Here is a 17,623-nt window from a genome sequence, read left to right on the forward strand (position 1 = left end):
CAAGGAGTTGACCTTGGACCAGGGGTGGGTCAGTCAATTAACCTAAGGGTATTTATGAGTGGCTAATCTATGTTTATGGATTTGTAGCCGGAGGATTACCGGTGCAGCAGCCAGACGTCTAACAGTCAGACTTTCGGTAGCTACTTTTCGAGGTGAGTTTCCTTCCAGTAGTAACGGGTCTAAGGCACCAAGGCCAGCCCGTATAGACGTTATGTTAGTGTCGGAGTGTGGGCAGAGCCCGTATCTCATGGTTGAGTTTGATTATGATATATGCCAGTATGATAGAATTATTTATACTCGTTGTCTGTGTGATACTTGTATGTTATGGTTTAGCAGCTAAGTGTGGGCGAGGCCCGTATCTTTCAGATAGTGGAGTGTGGGCGAGGCCCGTATCTCTCAGATAGCAGAGTGTGGGCGAGGCCAGTATCTCCCAGATAGGGGAGTATGGGCGAGGCCCGTATCTCCCAGATAGTGGAGTGTGGGCGAGGCCCGTATCCCCCAGCTAGCGGAGTGTGGGCGAGGCCCGTATCTTCATGAGTGTGGGCGAGGCCCGTATCTCCTAGCTGTTCATTGTATGTTTGTATGGTATGAGGTATTATGGGGGAACTCACTAAGCTTCGTGCTTACGGTTTACAATTTTGTTTTCAGGTACCTCTTCTTCAAGGGGGAAGGAGCTGGCACGGTAGCGGCACATCATACACGCACCTTGTTTTCCACACCATGAGTCATTCTGGGTTTTTATACTCTGATAGTTGATTGTTTTCATGTTTCGATTTTCAGACACGATGTATGTTATGAAATGGTTTGACTAGACAGTGTTTTAATTACAATCGTTTTCTAAAGTATTGATTTAAAAAGAAAATTTTTGGATGTGACATTTGGGTCGTTATAAGTTGGTATCAGAGCCCTGGTTTGAGGGATTCGGACAAACCCTCGGGGGTGTCTGAACTCAAATTGAGGGATTAAAAGATTTTGAAAAAGGAAATGTTTTCTAAAAGTTAAGAAAAGAGTTTTGAGAAAGAACGAAATGTGTGATGTGCGCGACCGACCGAGCTCAAGTTAGTATTCCCCAAAGTACCCATACAAGTTTATGTTTCATTTATCAGTTTCATTAGAACAACATGCTAGAATAGGACTAAGGATCTACTCCTCGCACAGTCCCGGGAAGCTTTGTGATAAAATCCGTCGTAATATCTTCCTATTTCCACAACGGGATATCCAACGGCTGCATCTTGGCGTGCGGTCTCTGATGCTCGACCTTGACCTTCATGCAGGTCAAACACCACTCGACGTACCAAGCCACATCCCGCTTCATGCATGGCTACCAATAGTCTAGACGAAGATCCCTATACATCTTCGTCACCCCTGGATGAATAGAGAATCGGGATTTGTGCGCCTCCTCCATCAATACCTGGCACACGCCTCCGTGATATGGTACCCACACCCTACGGTGTAGTGTCAATAATCCTCGGCTATCATAATCGAAGGAGGTGACTTGACCCATTATTCGATCGCTCTTCCGATGTTCCTCCTTCATAGCCTCCTACTGAGCTTCCCGAATCTGCTCTAACAGTGGAGTCACCACCGTCATCCTAATACACACATCCCTGATCGGTGCCGGCTTACGGCTAAGCGCATCGGCCACCACATTGGCCTTCTCCGGGTGATAAGGGATCTCGCAATCATAATCCTTCACCACATCCAACCACCGATGCTGCCTCATGTTCAGATTCGGCTGATCCATGAGGTACCTCAAACTCTTGTGGTCCGTGTAAATGGTACATCGAACCCCGTAGAGGTAATGCCGCCAAATCTTGAGGGCAAAGACCACCGCCCCCAACTCTAAATCATGCGTCGGGTAGTTCGCCTCATGAGGCTTCAGCTGCCTCGAGGCATAAGCAATGACATGCCCCCTCTGCATCAATACTGCGCCTAAGCTTGAGATAGACGCATCACAGTATACCACAAAATCCTCTACGCCCTCGGGCAGGGCTAAGATTTGCGCCTCGCACGATCTCCGCCTCAGAATCTTGAACGCTGCCTAATGCTCAGGCCCCCATCGAAAGACCACGACTTTCTTAGTCAACCGCGTCAGGGGTACGACTATCTTGGAGAAATCCTAAATGAATCTCCGATAGTAGCCTGCTAATCCTAGGAAATTCCGAATCTCGGATGGAGACTTCGAAACCTCCCATCTCATCACGGCCTCCACCTTGGCCGGGTCTACTGAAATCCCATTCTGGTTGACAAGGTGCCCAAGAAACTGCACCTCGTGCAACCAAAACTCACATTTGGAGAACTTGGCGTACAAGCTCTCCCTCCTCAAGGTCTCCAAAACCTCTCTCAGATGCTCCTCGTGCTCCTCCTGCGTCTTGGAATAAACCAAGATGTCATCAATAAAAACTATCACAGACCGATCCAACATCGGTCTACACACGCGGTTCATGAGGTCCATGAACGCGGTAGGAGCATTGGTGAGCCCAAACGACATCATCACGAACTCATAATGGCCATAACGCATCCGAAACGCGGTCTTCTGTACATCCTCTCTGACCCTCATCTGATGATAACTTGAACGTAAATCGATCATGGAGAACCAAGATGCTCCTTGTAACTCATCAAAGAGGTCATCAATCCTCGGGAGTGGGTAACGGTTCTTCACCGTTACCTTATTCAGCTCTCGATAATCTATACACATCCGATGCGACCCGTCCTTCTTCTTCACAAATAGGATCGGGGCTCCCCAGGGTGAACTGCCCGGTCGAATAAATCCCTTGTCCAGCAGCTCCTGCAGCTGCGTAGACAACTCCTGCATCTCGGGAGGAGCCAACTGATAGGGTGCCTTGGCTATCGGAGCTGCACCAGGAACTAGGTCGATCCTGAACTCTACCTGTCGCTCCGGAGGTATTTCAGGAAGCTCCTCCGGGAACACATCAGCGTAGTCTTGCACCACTGGAACCTCGCTCACCGTCGCCTTACCCGTCTCCCGGGTGTCCATAACGTACGCAACATATCCCGCGCAACCCTGCTGGAAGTAGCGCCTAGCCCTTGCTGCTGAACATACTGTGGGTCCACATTGTGGCCTCTTGCCGTGGATCACCAACTCTCCCCCACTCGGGGTCCTGATCCGCACTAGCTGCTATGCGTAATCTATCACCGCCCTATTAGGGCTCAACCAATCCATGACTATAATCACTTTGTTCCCACGCAACAGAATGGGAACCAAATCCACCAAGTAGCGCTCCTCAAATAACCTTAAGACACAATCTCTGAACACCGATGAGGCCCAAACCGATCGATCATCGGCAATCTCTACTTCTAAAGGGCAATCCAACATGCCTGAGGACTCAGTAAACTTCTTGCTAAGCGTAAGAGAAACAAACGATCGGGTGGCACCCGAGTCAAACAACACCTGAACAGGGATACCGTTCACATGGAACGATCCTAATGCCTATACAAAGAGCACATATCAATATCATAACATCATAAAAATAAAATAGAGGGAAAGAATCATACCCGTCACCACATCGGGTGCGGCACGTGCCTCCTCGGTAGTCAGCTGAAACGCCCGGCTCCTCACCACTGGAGCCTCTGCCTTGCCCTGCAAGCCATTAGTAATCTGCAGGCTAGCTGGAGCTGGCGCCTTTACTGGCGCTGATGCTGTCAACTGGGGGCAATTGGCCTTCTTGTGGCCCCTCTGGTTGCAGTGGAAACACAACAACTCAGACGTCTGTATCACAGGTGCAGGGGCGGTACAATCCCTGCTGAAGTGCCCCGTCTTGCCGCACTTGTAGCAGCCCGATGATCCCAATCTGCATGCCCCCTCATGAGGCCTGCCGCATTTCTTGCAGCGGCTCGGTCTTGACTGGCCTTTTGGCCTACCATCTGGTCCCTTGGGCTCCTTCCCTAAAGCTCCTCCAGCCTGTCCCTCTCTATCTTCCTCTTCCGGATGTGCTCCCGATCTATCTCCCTCTCCCTTGCCCTGGCAATCATAGAGTCCAAGGTAGGGCAAGCTGAAAAACTGACATGCTCTCGAATATCAGCTCGGAGCATGTCATGGTAGCGGGTCCTCCTCATGTCCTCATCACCCGCATACTGGGGCACCAACAATGCCCTCTCCCGGAACTTGGCGGTGATCTCCGCTACAGTCTCCGTCGTCTGCCTCATATCTAAAAACTCCTTGGCCAGCTGCTGAAGCTCGACAGACGGCGCAAACTCTGCCCTGAACCTGGTCACGAAGTCCGACCAGGTCATAGCCTCGACAGTCGAGGCTCCCAACGAGTCACCAACGGACTCCCACCAATCCCTAGCTCGATCTCGTAAACACCCAGCTGCAAACCTCACCTTCGACCCCTCAGGGCAGAAGCTAATCAACTGTGCAGACTCAATGTCTGCAATCCATCGCCTGGCAGCTATGGGGTCCTTCGCCCTGTGAAAATTCGGCGCGCCACTGCCCCTGAAGTCCTTGAAGGACAGTGTGCGAGATCCCAACTGGCCAGATGCCATGTCGCTCCTGAATGTCCTGAGGCGTTCCTCCATCAACTCAACTATCCCTTCCTTGATCGAACCGAAGATAATGGGGGTCGACTCAAGGATGCCTCTGGTGATCTCTGACGCGATGAACTCGCGTAGCCCCTCATCTATTGGCTCGGAACCTGATCCCGAACCCGATCCATTTCCTGAACTGTCAACTGCTGGCCTCGAGCGTAGTACCACCATTCTGAAATACATAAATAATAATCGTTAACGATACTGATACCTCTGGAGGGATCACACCTACTACAAGTTCCCTGGTCTTATCTTGGCCTTCCTCGGTTCGGGTACAAATCCTCTGCTTTCAGTAGTACGGGCCCATACTACCTTCCACATCTATCCGTACCTTCTCCAAGGACTGCCTTGACTCCACCAGATCCCTTTCACTACCGTTGATCACTGCTATACTCATCCTAGGCTTGCCCTAGGAAAATCTCTAACTCCACCCTACCCGGTCCTCAGCTGCTGAAGGCCTCCTTGTAATGTCAATTAGCCATTACCTGAATACCATCACATGTGGTGAGGTTCAGATAATACTTCGAGTAACAGACCCGGGTCTACAATGGTTAGACTCATACAAGAGCTGCGCAATAGGGCCAAATCTAGCACTCTAAGATTATTCAACCCTGATCACATGTGACGTGACGTATTCACCTAATGTCTAACTCCCATCACTTAGAGTCCCACGAAGCACAAAGCAAGCAAAATTCATAAAAAGGGAACAATCTCAAGAAAATCTGTCCTCATAGAGAGAACTGAACTAGCACACAATGCTAACTTCATACTATCAGGCATAACCTAAACAGGCTATCCTACTGCTGTCTACTCAATTCTAGCATGCAGTTTTTCATACACTGAAGCACATAAAGCAGGCACATAAGGCATCACTCCTAGATTCCTTAGTCCTATTCTAGCATGCTGTTCTACTGAAACCGATAAACATAACATAAGCTTATATGGGTACTTTGGGGAATACTTACTTGAGCTCGGCCGGTCGCGCACATCACACACTTCGTTCCTTCTTAAAACTCTTTACTTAGCTTTTTATAAAATATTTTCGTCTTTAAAATCTTTTAATCCCTCGATTTGAGTTCAGACACCCCCGAAGGTGTGTTCGAATCCCTCAAACCAGGGCTCTGATACCAACTTGTAACGTCCCAAAATACGAGCCAAAAATTTCGTTTTAAAAAAACATATACTTTGCAAAAAATTAGAAATAAAACATTCACCGATCATATCATTTCATAAAAGATGTCGCGTGTCTAGAAACCATTTTACAAAACATAATAATGTCAGAGTACAAATCCCTAGGAAGATCTCATAGTGCAGAATACAAAGCGTGTATGTGATGTGCCTCTACCGCGCCAGCTCCTTCCCCTTCGAAGAAGAGGTACCTGAAACCAAAATTGTAAACTGTAAGCATGAAGATTAGTGAGTTCCCCCATCATACCACATACCATACAATCACATATCATACATACTGTCGGGCAATTCTGGGGTGCCCGACCTACCCGGTACGGCCATTCTGGGGTGCCGACCTACCCGTGTCAAGCCGTTCTGGGGTGCTGACTACCCATGTCAAGCCATTCTGGGGTGCTGACTACCCATCGGTCCTAACAACCGATCCTCGGGGACTATTTCACCCCTACTGCTACTATCACATATATCATAAAATAGCATATTATAAGACATATCTGGGGTGTCCGATCTACCCTTCGGTCCTAACGACCGAACTTAGGGACTATTCCCTTCCTACTACCACTATCACATATAACATATCATGCCAGCATATAAACATATCATCACATACTGTCAGACATATCTAGGGTGTCTGACCTACCCTTCGGTCCTAACAACCGAACTCTACCACTATCACATATAGATATCATGCCAGCATATAGCATATCAGGTAGTAAAAAACCTAGATGATATCACAAAGACAATCATATAACATGCAACTCCTACTGGTGGGCCGACATTGTGGCCGTAGACCCACCGCTAGTGGAAGGTAACACACCTCGAAGTAGCTGCTGATTTGTGCGGGAACTGACTGTCTTCTGCGGCTGCTGCTCCGGAAATCCTCCGGCTATAACTCCCACAAAACACTCAGTCAAATACTGCTAACCGACCTCAGGGTAAAATGACCATTTACCCTTAACTAAGCCAACAGTCAAAGTCAAAGTCAACTGCCAGTTGACCCGACTCGCCGAGTTGGCTCGCCAACTCGTCGAGTCCCTATCCATTCGATTGACCATAATCCCGTCTCTACTCGTCGAGTTAGGCATTGACTCGAAGAGTTTCCTTTTAAACTGATGTCCAATAGTCCTTCATCCTACTCACTGAGTTGTATGAACAACTCGTCGAGTTCATCTTCATCCGAAGAACACTCTATGCTGAGACTCGCCGAGCTGTATGAACAACTCGCCGAGTCTGTTCTTGAGGCAAGAATATTGCCTTGGACTCGCCGAGTCAGGGCATTGACTCGCCGAGTTCGTCCATGGGTGAGTCTGGCTTCCAACTCACTGAGTCACCCCCCATGACTCACGGCTCCACTCAGCAAACACGAAAAGGGGGAAAAATCGGGGACTCGCGTCTCGACTTGCCGAGTCTGATGAACGACTCGCCGAGTCTTTCACATGCAATTACTATATACTCGATTTCGCTTGAATCCAGCTCATGCCATACATAGATCTGGGTTCTTAGGGCTTGATTAACACGTAAAGTTTCCAACTTTACGTGTAAATAAACACCAATGAAGGTTTTAGGTCTCAAAATGCACTAAAAGAGTAGATATAGGGCTTTCATGAAATATGGCTCCATAAAGGCAGTAGATCCGAGCTCCTGGAGCTCAATCATGCCTAGATCTAAAGGTTAATCAACTTATCGCAAACCCTAATTCATAATCAAGCTTGGAAATGCCTCAAGAAGGACTTTAATGGAGCTCTGAGGGACTTTTAGCATGAAAACAGAAAGAAACTGAGTTATACCTCAAGGAATCTCTGAAATAACACCAAGATATCTGGCCTCCTTCTTCTCCTCTTGATCTACTCTCCTTTTTCTCTCAAAATCTTCAAGAAACCACACCAAAGCACTTAAATCTCACAAGGAACGAGGTTAGGACGATATAAGAAGCTCTGAGGGTGAAGGGGGCAAGCTTGGGGGCGCATATGATGGTTTAAATAAGGTGCAAACCCTTGAAATTAGGGTTTCATCAGACAACGGGGACTCGCCGAGTCGCGAACTTAAACGTGTTCCATATCCTGGCTCTACTCGGCGAGTCGGGCCTACAACTCGCCGAGTCCAAGGCTAAAATGCAAAATACTTAGATAAAATTTACATACCAGGAACCAGGTGCTACAGTGTTGAAGGCGTACTCGACGAGTTCAAGGAGAACTCGACGAGTAGGATCGAAGTCCAAAAGTAACCTGTGAATTGTGAGACTCAACGAGTTGATGAGTCAACTCGACGAGTTTAATTCAACTCGGAGCGTTGACTTTGGCCGTTGAATTTGACCAAGTTTGACTTTTGAGGGTATTGTGGTCTAAGTGTTGTTTTGGGTATTAATAGTTCGGGGAGCCGAAGGATCATCAGTTCAGGAGTCACCTGATAGTAGTAAAAAGTGTTCAGCTAGTCTTTAGTAGTGCAAGGTGAGTCTCCTCATTGTTGGTATGGGTTGGCGGGTCACGGGTTGGCGGGTCAGAAAATATAAACTCAACCCAACCAATATAATATATGGGTTAACGGGTTGGCAGGTCACGGGTTGGTGGGTTGGAAACCTTAACCCAACCCAACCCATATAACCCGTTTAAGTATATGGGTTCGCGGGTTCACAAATTAATGGGTCAAACCCAACCCATATAACCCGTTTAATAAATAAGCAACGCATTTTATAATATAAGGTTTTTTCAACATAAATTCATAAAATAGTTAAGTAATTAACATAAAAAAAGTTTTCAAACAATAATTTACAAAGTCAATAACATCCAAATAAAAATGAAAAATGAAAACATTCATAGAAAGTGGATGTGTTCTTTATTCGTGACTTGTGAGTATCTAAAAATAACGACATGTATTTTTTCTTTTATTAATTAACGAATCCCAAACGCAGATTAGTCTCATATGAATACGGATGAAAATCAAATTTCATTAATAATTAAATATATCATTTTCTAAATGTAATATATATATATATATATATATATATATATATATATATATATATATATATATATGGATTGGCGGGTTGACCCGCGAACCCAAACAGATAACCCAACCCAACCCATGAAATAAACGGGTTTGTGGGTTGGCGGGTCAAAAATATCAACCCAAACTCATCTATTTTCGGGTTGGGTCAGTGTCGGGTTACGGGTTGGATCGAAAGTTGCCACCCCTAGTTTTTTATATGTTTACATTTCATCTCACATTGAACATATAATTTTTTTTTCAATGTTACACTTTTGGATCTGATTTATTACAAATTTGATTTGAACATTAAAGTTTATTATAAATTCATCTTAAATTTAGTTTAATTTACAAATTATTTTTTTCTACAACTTTTTAGAATTTTTTACTACTTTTATTAAAAAAAATTTCTTAATCTTTTTTTAGTTTCTTTAATTCTTTTATTAAAAAAATTACAACTGTTTTAGAAAGATCTACTAGTTGTTATAAATATTTATAAAAAAGTTAGAAAGGTGTGTTACAACATTTTAAAAACATTTCAATAGATTTTTTTATATTGTTTTTTTAATACTTTTTCTAACATTTCAAAATACTCTCATTAAATATATGTCCTATGAAAGTATAAAAAAGTTTTAGAAAAAACATAAAACAAGTTTAAAACGTTGTATTAAAAAATATAAAAAAAAAACATATAAACTTTTATTTAAAATATATAAAAAAGTAGTAATTTTTTAAAAACATTTACAAAATACTTTTGTTTAAAAGAAATTAAATTAAAATTGTATGAGAGTATAATTTTTTTAAAAGTTATAACCAAAGTTTTAGACATTGTATTAAAAAAATATAAAACACGTTTATAACTTCTTTTTGTAAATAAGTATAACAAGCAGTAAATTTTCTATAAAAAAAATTATAAAAGAGATTAGAATAACATGTAAAAAAATAAGTAAAAAATCTTTATAAAAAAAGTAGTAAAAAATTCAAAGAAAGTATTTAAAAGTGTTGTACAAAAATTAATTTTAAATTAGACTAAATTTTGACGATATCATAATAAAATTTAATATTCGGATTAAATGCATAACAAAATTTAAAATTTGAAATAAAAAATTGACACATTCAACTTAAGAGGCAGCAGGTAAACATACAAAATAATAATAATAATAATAATAATAATAATTTTTAAAAAATAAATATGTATTTCTTGGCATTTGAAAGACACACGAAATAGTTAACTTTAAAAAAAATTGATAACATATATATAATCATATTCAAGAAAACAATGTTATCCTTTCATAGATATAGAGATAAGAAATGATGACAAATGTGAAGATTGAAGGTATACATGTAGTAGGTGTACATTTATTTGTAGGTAATAACCAAGTAGTCAAACCCAAAGATTGTCAAACTACTACGACGATCATAAACAAGCAACGTCAAATCCTATGCTTTTATTTGCTTTTTTAATGACAAGACGACAACCACTTGAAAGAAAAAAGATAATTTTCACATGATCCAACACAAACTACAACTAGATTTGGATATCTTTTGCAATCATGTTTCTGCATTGTGTTCATAATTTCACACAAATCAGACGAGTGAAATCCATCAAAACTCAAATGACTATATATGCAATCTCTTCCGCTCTTCGACTTCGTCTTCCTCTAGTTTTTGTTGTTTACAACAGTTTCAGACATCTAATTACATACGAATTGCAACTTTCCCACCAATACCCATTTGCAAGAATGCAAAATCTTGAATTTGGTATCATCTTTCATACAATTAAACACAAACCCTAAACCAACAAGAAATACAGTCTATACTCTATACTGACTCTACCATGGGTGGAGTAGATCGAGCTTTAAGAGCATATACATTGGCCCCACAACAGCAGTGGGGTAGGGGGTAGAAAATATTCGTGAAGAAGATGACAAATTGACTTTGAAGTTTGAATCATGGATGTGTTATTTTCAAGATTTTAAGTTTGTCTAGCTCCTCATAAAAGAGATAGGGGCAAATGACCAGAACGAAAAGGGAAACAAGAAGACAAAGTGTCAAGTCATCTGCGTAAAAACTAAGTTTTTGTTTGTGGATTGAAATGAACAGACCTATGGAAGGCGATTTGAAACAGACAACAGACACACTTTTGCGTCTAGCATAAGGGACCCTCTTTACTTACAATGGTGTTCCCATGCCCACTCAGAAAGACCCCATCAACCACTTATTATGTATGTAGTATGCATGGCATGTATTATGTATATACAACAAAAAAAAAAAAGAAAAAGAAAAAAAAAGTGGGAAAGGGTTACAAAATATGATGTGATAGTACTCTAATGTGCAGAAAGTCATTGTTGTGGAATCTCGGCCCCCACACACATGTAGGGATGATTTGGTGGATGCATGGGGCTGATTTTTTCTTTTGGAATAGTCTCTTTTTGAGTGTTTAAATCTCAATTGATCACGAAAGGATCAATAGCAATTTTTTTTTTGTAAATTGTTGAAATAACCAACAAATTCAGAACTGTTTTGAAACTTTGAAAGTGTAGAACCTATAATTTTGAAGTAAAACTGTTTTTTGTACAAAATTGTTTCGAATCTCTGGAAGTTTCGAAATGCTATTGACAATTTCAAATATCATTTTATTGAGAATAAGTTTGTGTCAAGTTCGACTGACAAAGTTTCGAAATTGAAATGTTTGTCATTTTCTTGAAAACAAAAATCATGAAAAATATATTGAAAAAGCAATTTCATGAAAGAAAAATATGTTTGGCAAAATGATTTGTTATTTTGTGATAAAAGTTAGAAAATTTTGTCATATAATAGGGATATACGTAGAAACAACTACTTATATACATGTATGCATAAAAACCTTATATTATTATTTTTATGTTTAAAAAATCCCTTATAGTAATAGTTACCAATCGAAAATATCAAAATATGGGTTTTCAAGAGAAATTAACAACTACAAATATGATGTTGCATATATTTGTGTTTTTTACTAAGACATTGATGTTAATTACGATAAAACACAATTAGTTAAGGAGAAAAAAATCAATCGTACAAAACAAGCCGATGGTGATCTCACTTTCAAAAGAGAATAGAAAGTGTACTGACTCTGACTGCTATCTACGATGCGATCAGGGGGAATAGCGCAAGGGCTTAAGTCATCGATTCAAATCCTATCTTTTTTTTGGTATGCCGCTCCGCGAGCAAGGAGCGAATGACAAAGATATATAATAAAATCATGGCTTCCTTTTTAGTTTCATTTTAAGTCCTTATTTTTACTATTTTAGCAACTTTGCTAGAAGTAAAGCTTCTCAAGTGGTGTTTTCAATTCTTTTATTATTTAGTGTTCGATTTAGACTTAAACATCCACGATGATGTCCTGTTATTACTTGTCTTGGTTTTGGTTTTCGTCTCATGGATCTTGGTTCGCGCTTTATGGCATTTCCACTATAATAAGTGTAGGAATTCATGGGTACCTGGGATCACTTGGACCATTTCCACTCTGTGTTGTCTTCTTGACCTTTGTTTCATATGGAGAACACAATCGAGCAAAAGTAATCAGAAAAAATACACGTTTTAACATGTTTTCGCATACAATCAATAAAATATAAGAGATATGTATGTGATATTATATTTTTAGTCGGTCATTTCTCTTAAAATTTTGCAATTTAGTTTTATTTGAAACATTAATAATAATATAAATTTTTTTCTGCGTATACATGTATAATTGGTTGTGTCTTTTCTTTCTCTCTCTCTCTCTCTCTCTCTCTCTCTCTATATATATATATATATATATATATATATATATATATATATATATATATATCTTTTGTTATTTTTATTATTACCTATTAATTTATCATATTTTGGAATAGTCTGTTTTGGAGTGTTACTGCTTATATCTCCATCATTGTTCTAAAAGACGCGCCATGGCGTGAGGCTTGACTTTGCCGTTACGAAAAGTCACATAACATTGTTGTTAGGCGTGTCGTGTGGCAAAGCGTGATATGGCGTGCTGCGTGTCATGGCGTGTTATGACATGTGTTTTCTCGTTTGAGACACAATTTTTGCTTTTTGTTATGTCTTTTCTAACAGGGAATATACGTATTTTTTTTTTGTTAACTTTTTGTTATTCGTTATTGATATTAACACTTCTAAAAAGTAGTTATATTTAATATAAATTTATATTTATGTGGTAATATAAATATAAACTAATACAAAATCGCCACTTCACATCACACCTTGAAAAACGTCATTGCTCGTTAAGTTTGAGGTTTGGCCTTGCTTCCACGTCACGCCTCATGTCATTTAGAACCTTGATTTCCATTGATCACAAAAATAATCAATATTTTTAATTACATTTGACAACATATCTATCCTTTTGTTAATCGTTAAAATGACCACTAAATTTGAAACTGTTTTGAAACTTTGAAAGTTTTTTCATAGTTAAACTGATTTTTCTAACAAAGTTGTTTCGAAACTCTCACAGTTTCAACTTTCAAAATATATATAATTTCAAGTTTTTTTTGTTCAAAGTAAGTTTTTGTAGATTTTGAGTTTTGACCGACAAAGTTTCGAAATTGTGTTGTTTATGTCATTTTCTTCAAAAAGAATATTTGTGAAAAATATGTCGAGAAAGCAATTTCATGAAAGAAAAATGTTTTTGAATTGGTTATTTTATGATAAAAGTTAAAAAGATAGTCATTGTATAATATATTACCTTTCTATTTTTTGTTATTTGTTATTAGCCCAATTATTTATCTACCATACTCTCAATTCCTTATGGAAGAAGAAAAGAATGGATCCACTATCACTGTTTTTCTTGCATAATTCTCTTTTTCTTTATCTGTAAAAGGAGTTGGATATGTTTGTATTATATGCAGATTGTAAATTTCTTTAATCTTCATTTGTTGAGAATCATGTGAAAGTGTAAAGAGACCACTTATGTTCCTCCTATCTCTGCTTTAAGAGGCTACTTTATTCAAATTCCTTTTTTTTTTTTTTACTTTCTTCAACTTTTTGGCTTCTTTTTCCCCCTTTTCATGTAATAACAAGTCTCCATGAAGATATATTCATCCTCCCCACCCATAAAAAAACTTATCGAACTATAATTTTATAAAAAATTTAAACTTTGTTCAAAGCCCTCATTCATGAGACCAAGATTCTTGGAAGCTAATCAAACTTGGATACATCAAAACACAACTTGAAGATTAAGCACAAACATAACAACAAATTCAAACCACCATTAATGTTAATATGTAACTAACAATATAGCATTAACGTATATAAACTTAAATGTTAAAAAGATGCATTCTTAAAAGTATTAAAAGGTAATACAAGTAGAGCTCAAAACCAACACATAAACCCTCTAAAACAAATTTGAGCATTAAACAGCCGCGGATTTTTTTTTTTTTTTAAAATCCCCCTCCATGATCATTCCATCCATCTACCTAAAGTAAAAATTCTCACACACATCATCACTATATGTGTTTAAATTTATACAACACTATGAATCTTATCAATATCTTCAACCTTTTCATCTTCTTCTTCTTGTTGTTGTTGTTCTTCAGCTTCCATTGCAGCTCTTAGAAGCTCTTCAGGAGTTGCAGCAGGGTCAAGATCCCAACACCCATCTGGCAAATTCAAAGCTTGACCTCTAAGCAAACACGAAGGAACTTGATGACTGAATCTCAACATCTCTTTTCTTGGAATCCAGAAGCTTCCATTCATTAAATCCCTTTGATAAACCGTTTTATAACCTTTTAACTTAACCAAATTAGTCACACAAACTCCAAGCTCTTCTGAATAATCCTCTACAACTTCCACCATTTCATATTGATGTCTCACTTCTTTTGGTGTCTTTCGATTCCAATTAACTGACCAATTTCTATACACTGCCCAAATGTCACCACTTTTCGGGTAGATCTTCACACACCCACCTCTCCCTGCTTTTTCACGCCCCAAAAGATGAGAAAAGATGTTGACTTGGTCAACTATGTCTGAATGAAACACCCGGAAGCTTCCACATGATTTTGTGAAACCCGATTCGATCCATTTCACGGATCCGAATTCGGAATCGGTTCTTGAGTTTAAGTAACTTATGTAAAGCTGAAAGGGTTTTAAAGAGATGACCTGGCGAATTAAACAATAAAGACGTGGCATTCCATCTTCTTCATCGTATATTGCCCAAATTTGTTTGGGTTTAAACACTTCTTCGGATCTATCCATGTCAAAATCATGGAAATCTGGATCAGGGACTGTTATTGGCATTGGGGATTTCTTCAGGGTCTTGATTGTTTTTGAAGCCGATTTCATTTCTTCTAACTTTAACCGAATCACCTTTCTTGCCTTGTCAATCAACAACTTTCTCGCATCAACAACCGGAGGAGGGGCAAAATTGACATTTTGACTAACATACCCGTTACTCAACGCCACGTCAGCATCTGTTTTATATAACATTTTTTCACCGTTTGTATTGAGATTTTGTGTCATGTCTTCCGTCTTTCTCTTTTTCGGAGGCCTTCCAAGCCTAACAACAGGGATTTCACAATTCGAATGATTTAAATGATTTGACTTTGTGGACGATTTTGCCCTTCCGTTTGGTTTATGAACAAGATTGGGGTCTTGACTAGTCAACGCGCCAGAGGACATATTCCATTGAAAGGACAGATTTTTGGTGTATTCTGAATGAAACCCTGAGGACCCATCGCCTGAAAAAGATACTGATGAATTTTGTATATAAGTAGCAGGAGGAGGAGGATTATTATAATCATTATATGAAGAATGATTTCCATATCCATTTTCAGTTGTTGTTGTGTAAGACCAAGGGCAATAAGTCACAGGGGCAGCTCCTGTTTCAACAGCTACAAAAACCCCACGACAATTCTTACATGAAAGTCTTTTATTCACGTATTTTCTTAAATATTCATATTGGACACGACATGAAGTGCAAACTGTCCAGAATGTGTCAAGTCTTGAAGCTGAAGTGGTTAAGTGTTTATTTCTTCTGACATCGTACAGGTTTCTTTTTGTGTTATCAGAAAGAACACTCCATGCTTCTGAAACGAGTTTGAAAGCTTCATCTGCTCCCATGGTTTTGTTCTTATCAGGGTGAAGAAGAACAGCCATTTTCTTGTATTGTTTCTTGAGTGATGATTTGTCTGAAGAAGGGTGTAATCCAAGAACAGAGTATAAATCGATTTCACCGTTTATTTTTGTGACAGTTGCTGCGTATATTTCAAAAGTGGCGACCATTTGGGAGATGCCCTCGAGTTGTGGGCATATTGCTTGAGCTTTTAAGGCGTAGTGTTTGGCACCTGTGAAGTCTTTTACTGTGAATAGCTTTTCTGCGTTCTCTTTTGCTATAAGAGCTTCTTCTATGTTTGATCCCATCTGAAAATGACGAACTCTGTGTGCTTGATTACAAGAAATCTACATATCTGCAAGAGAATGATAACTCGAAAGATGATGAAAGAACGAAAAATCTAGCAAAAAAGATAAAAAGTTCGTAGATTAAGATCGCATTACATTCGCGAAACATGTATTAAGTAACAATTGGGATATTTCGATCTAGTGATGAAGAGAAATGATATATTGAAGCTTCAATTTTCAATCTAAGCCTAAACTGAAAAACACAGGTTGTAATAAGGTTAATTACCGAATTCCCAACTAATTTCCCCCAAATGAAATGCAATTGCCATTTTGGGAAAGTTCATACTCGTCAACAAGATTTCAACTTGGACTGAATTTGATAGTAGTCCAAACTCAAAACTCACAAACAGATGAAAACAGACGAAAATGCGAACATAATTTTGAAGTAAACGCTAAGATCGCATCTGAAATGAAGAAAAATATGGAATTGGGAGAGATTGAAAACCCTAAAAACGATTTATTTACTTTTACATACACAGTATCTAAGCAGAAAACTGAAGTAAAACTTACCTAGATCCGCATCCAGAAGCAATTGAACAGTACCAAGATCTCAAATCAGTCGGTGGATTCGTGCCCAGTTTGCTTCAGATCTCGGATAAATGAAAGACGCTAACTTTGTTGTAAATCTTGAAAGTGAAAAATAAAAAATCAAAAACATCAACTTTAAATATATATACACATATAAAAAAGGGCGAGTATTTAACTATATTTATATACTGAAATTTAGGATTAGGGTTTCGAATAGATGCATAATTAAAGGGCAATAAAATAGGCAACTGTCGAATTACATTATAACGGCGGAGGAAGAAATCGGAGATTCCGTCAAATAGCCGACCACAAAAAATGTAAGGTTTAAAATATTAATAAAAAATATATATATAAATAAATAATATATGTGTAATGTGATAAAATTTTTATTTTTTTATATAATAAAGGGAGCAAAAGTTTTAAGCTAAGTATTTATTAATTTAATAAAGGAGAGAGTAAAAGTGCGCAGGTGTGTGTGATGCGCACCCACCTTAGCTTTGGTTGTATTTGATTGGTTAAAGGAGATGGACCCATTTTGACCCGAATCTTTGGGACCAAACCACATTCGACAATCGACAATCGACCCTGGGCCGTACTACTACTTCCTAGTTCCTACTTTCCTAGATTCACTTCACTCACAATTATTTGTTGCCTTGTTGCAAATTTGTTGTAGCCTTAGTCTATAGGAATGGTCAATGCCCAATCAATTTATGTCTCATTTAGTCTCAATTATATTGCTCTTTATTTTTCAACACTTAATATTAATTTTTATAATATTAAATTTTTTAATTTTATTAATATAAATATTATTTAACAACCAAAAATTAAAATAAAAAAGTTTCATAATATAAAAGATTTATATATGGCAACCAATAATCCGATTGATTAATGTTGTTCCTAGGACTTGATTAGATCTTCATCTCCATTATATTTTCTTGTGTATTTT

General features: G+C 39.0%; 1 protein-coding gene across 2 annotated transcripts; it reads right to left on the reverse strand.

The window, feature by feature from the left end:
* Nucleotides 1–14,009: 14,009 nt before the first annotated feature.
* On the reverse strand, nt 14,010–16,921 carry LOC145061806 (uncharacterized). Of its 2 annotated transcripts, none has more exons than XM_079009380.1 (2): nt 16,660–16,921; nt 14,010–16,157 (listed from the first exon to the last, which is right to left on the reverse strand). In XM_079009380.1, the coding sequence occupies exon 2, from the start codon at nt 16,108–16,110 to the stop codon at nt 14,215–14,217; it is 1,896 nt and encodes a 631-aa protein (XP_078865506.1). In that variant the 5' UTR covers nt 16,111–16,157; nt 16,660–16,921; the 3' UTR covers nt 14,010–14,214. The 2 variants fall into 2 exon arrangements, with proteins under 2 accessions (XP_078865506.1, XP_078865507.1); XM_079009381.1 differs by lacking the exon at nt 16,660–16,921 and adding an exon at nt 16,376–16,640.
* Nucleotides 16,922–17,623: the final 702 nt, after the last annotated feature.

The sequence above is a fragment of the Lactuca serriola genome, chromosome 7 (genome assembly GCF_051521515.1).
Source record: "Lactuca serriola cultivar US96UC23 chromosome 7, Lser_US96UC23_V15, whole genome shotgun sequence".
NCBI lineage: Eukaryota > Viridiplantae > Streptophyta > Magnoliopsida > Asterales > Asteraceae > Lactuca > Lactuca serriola.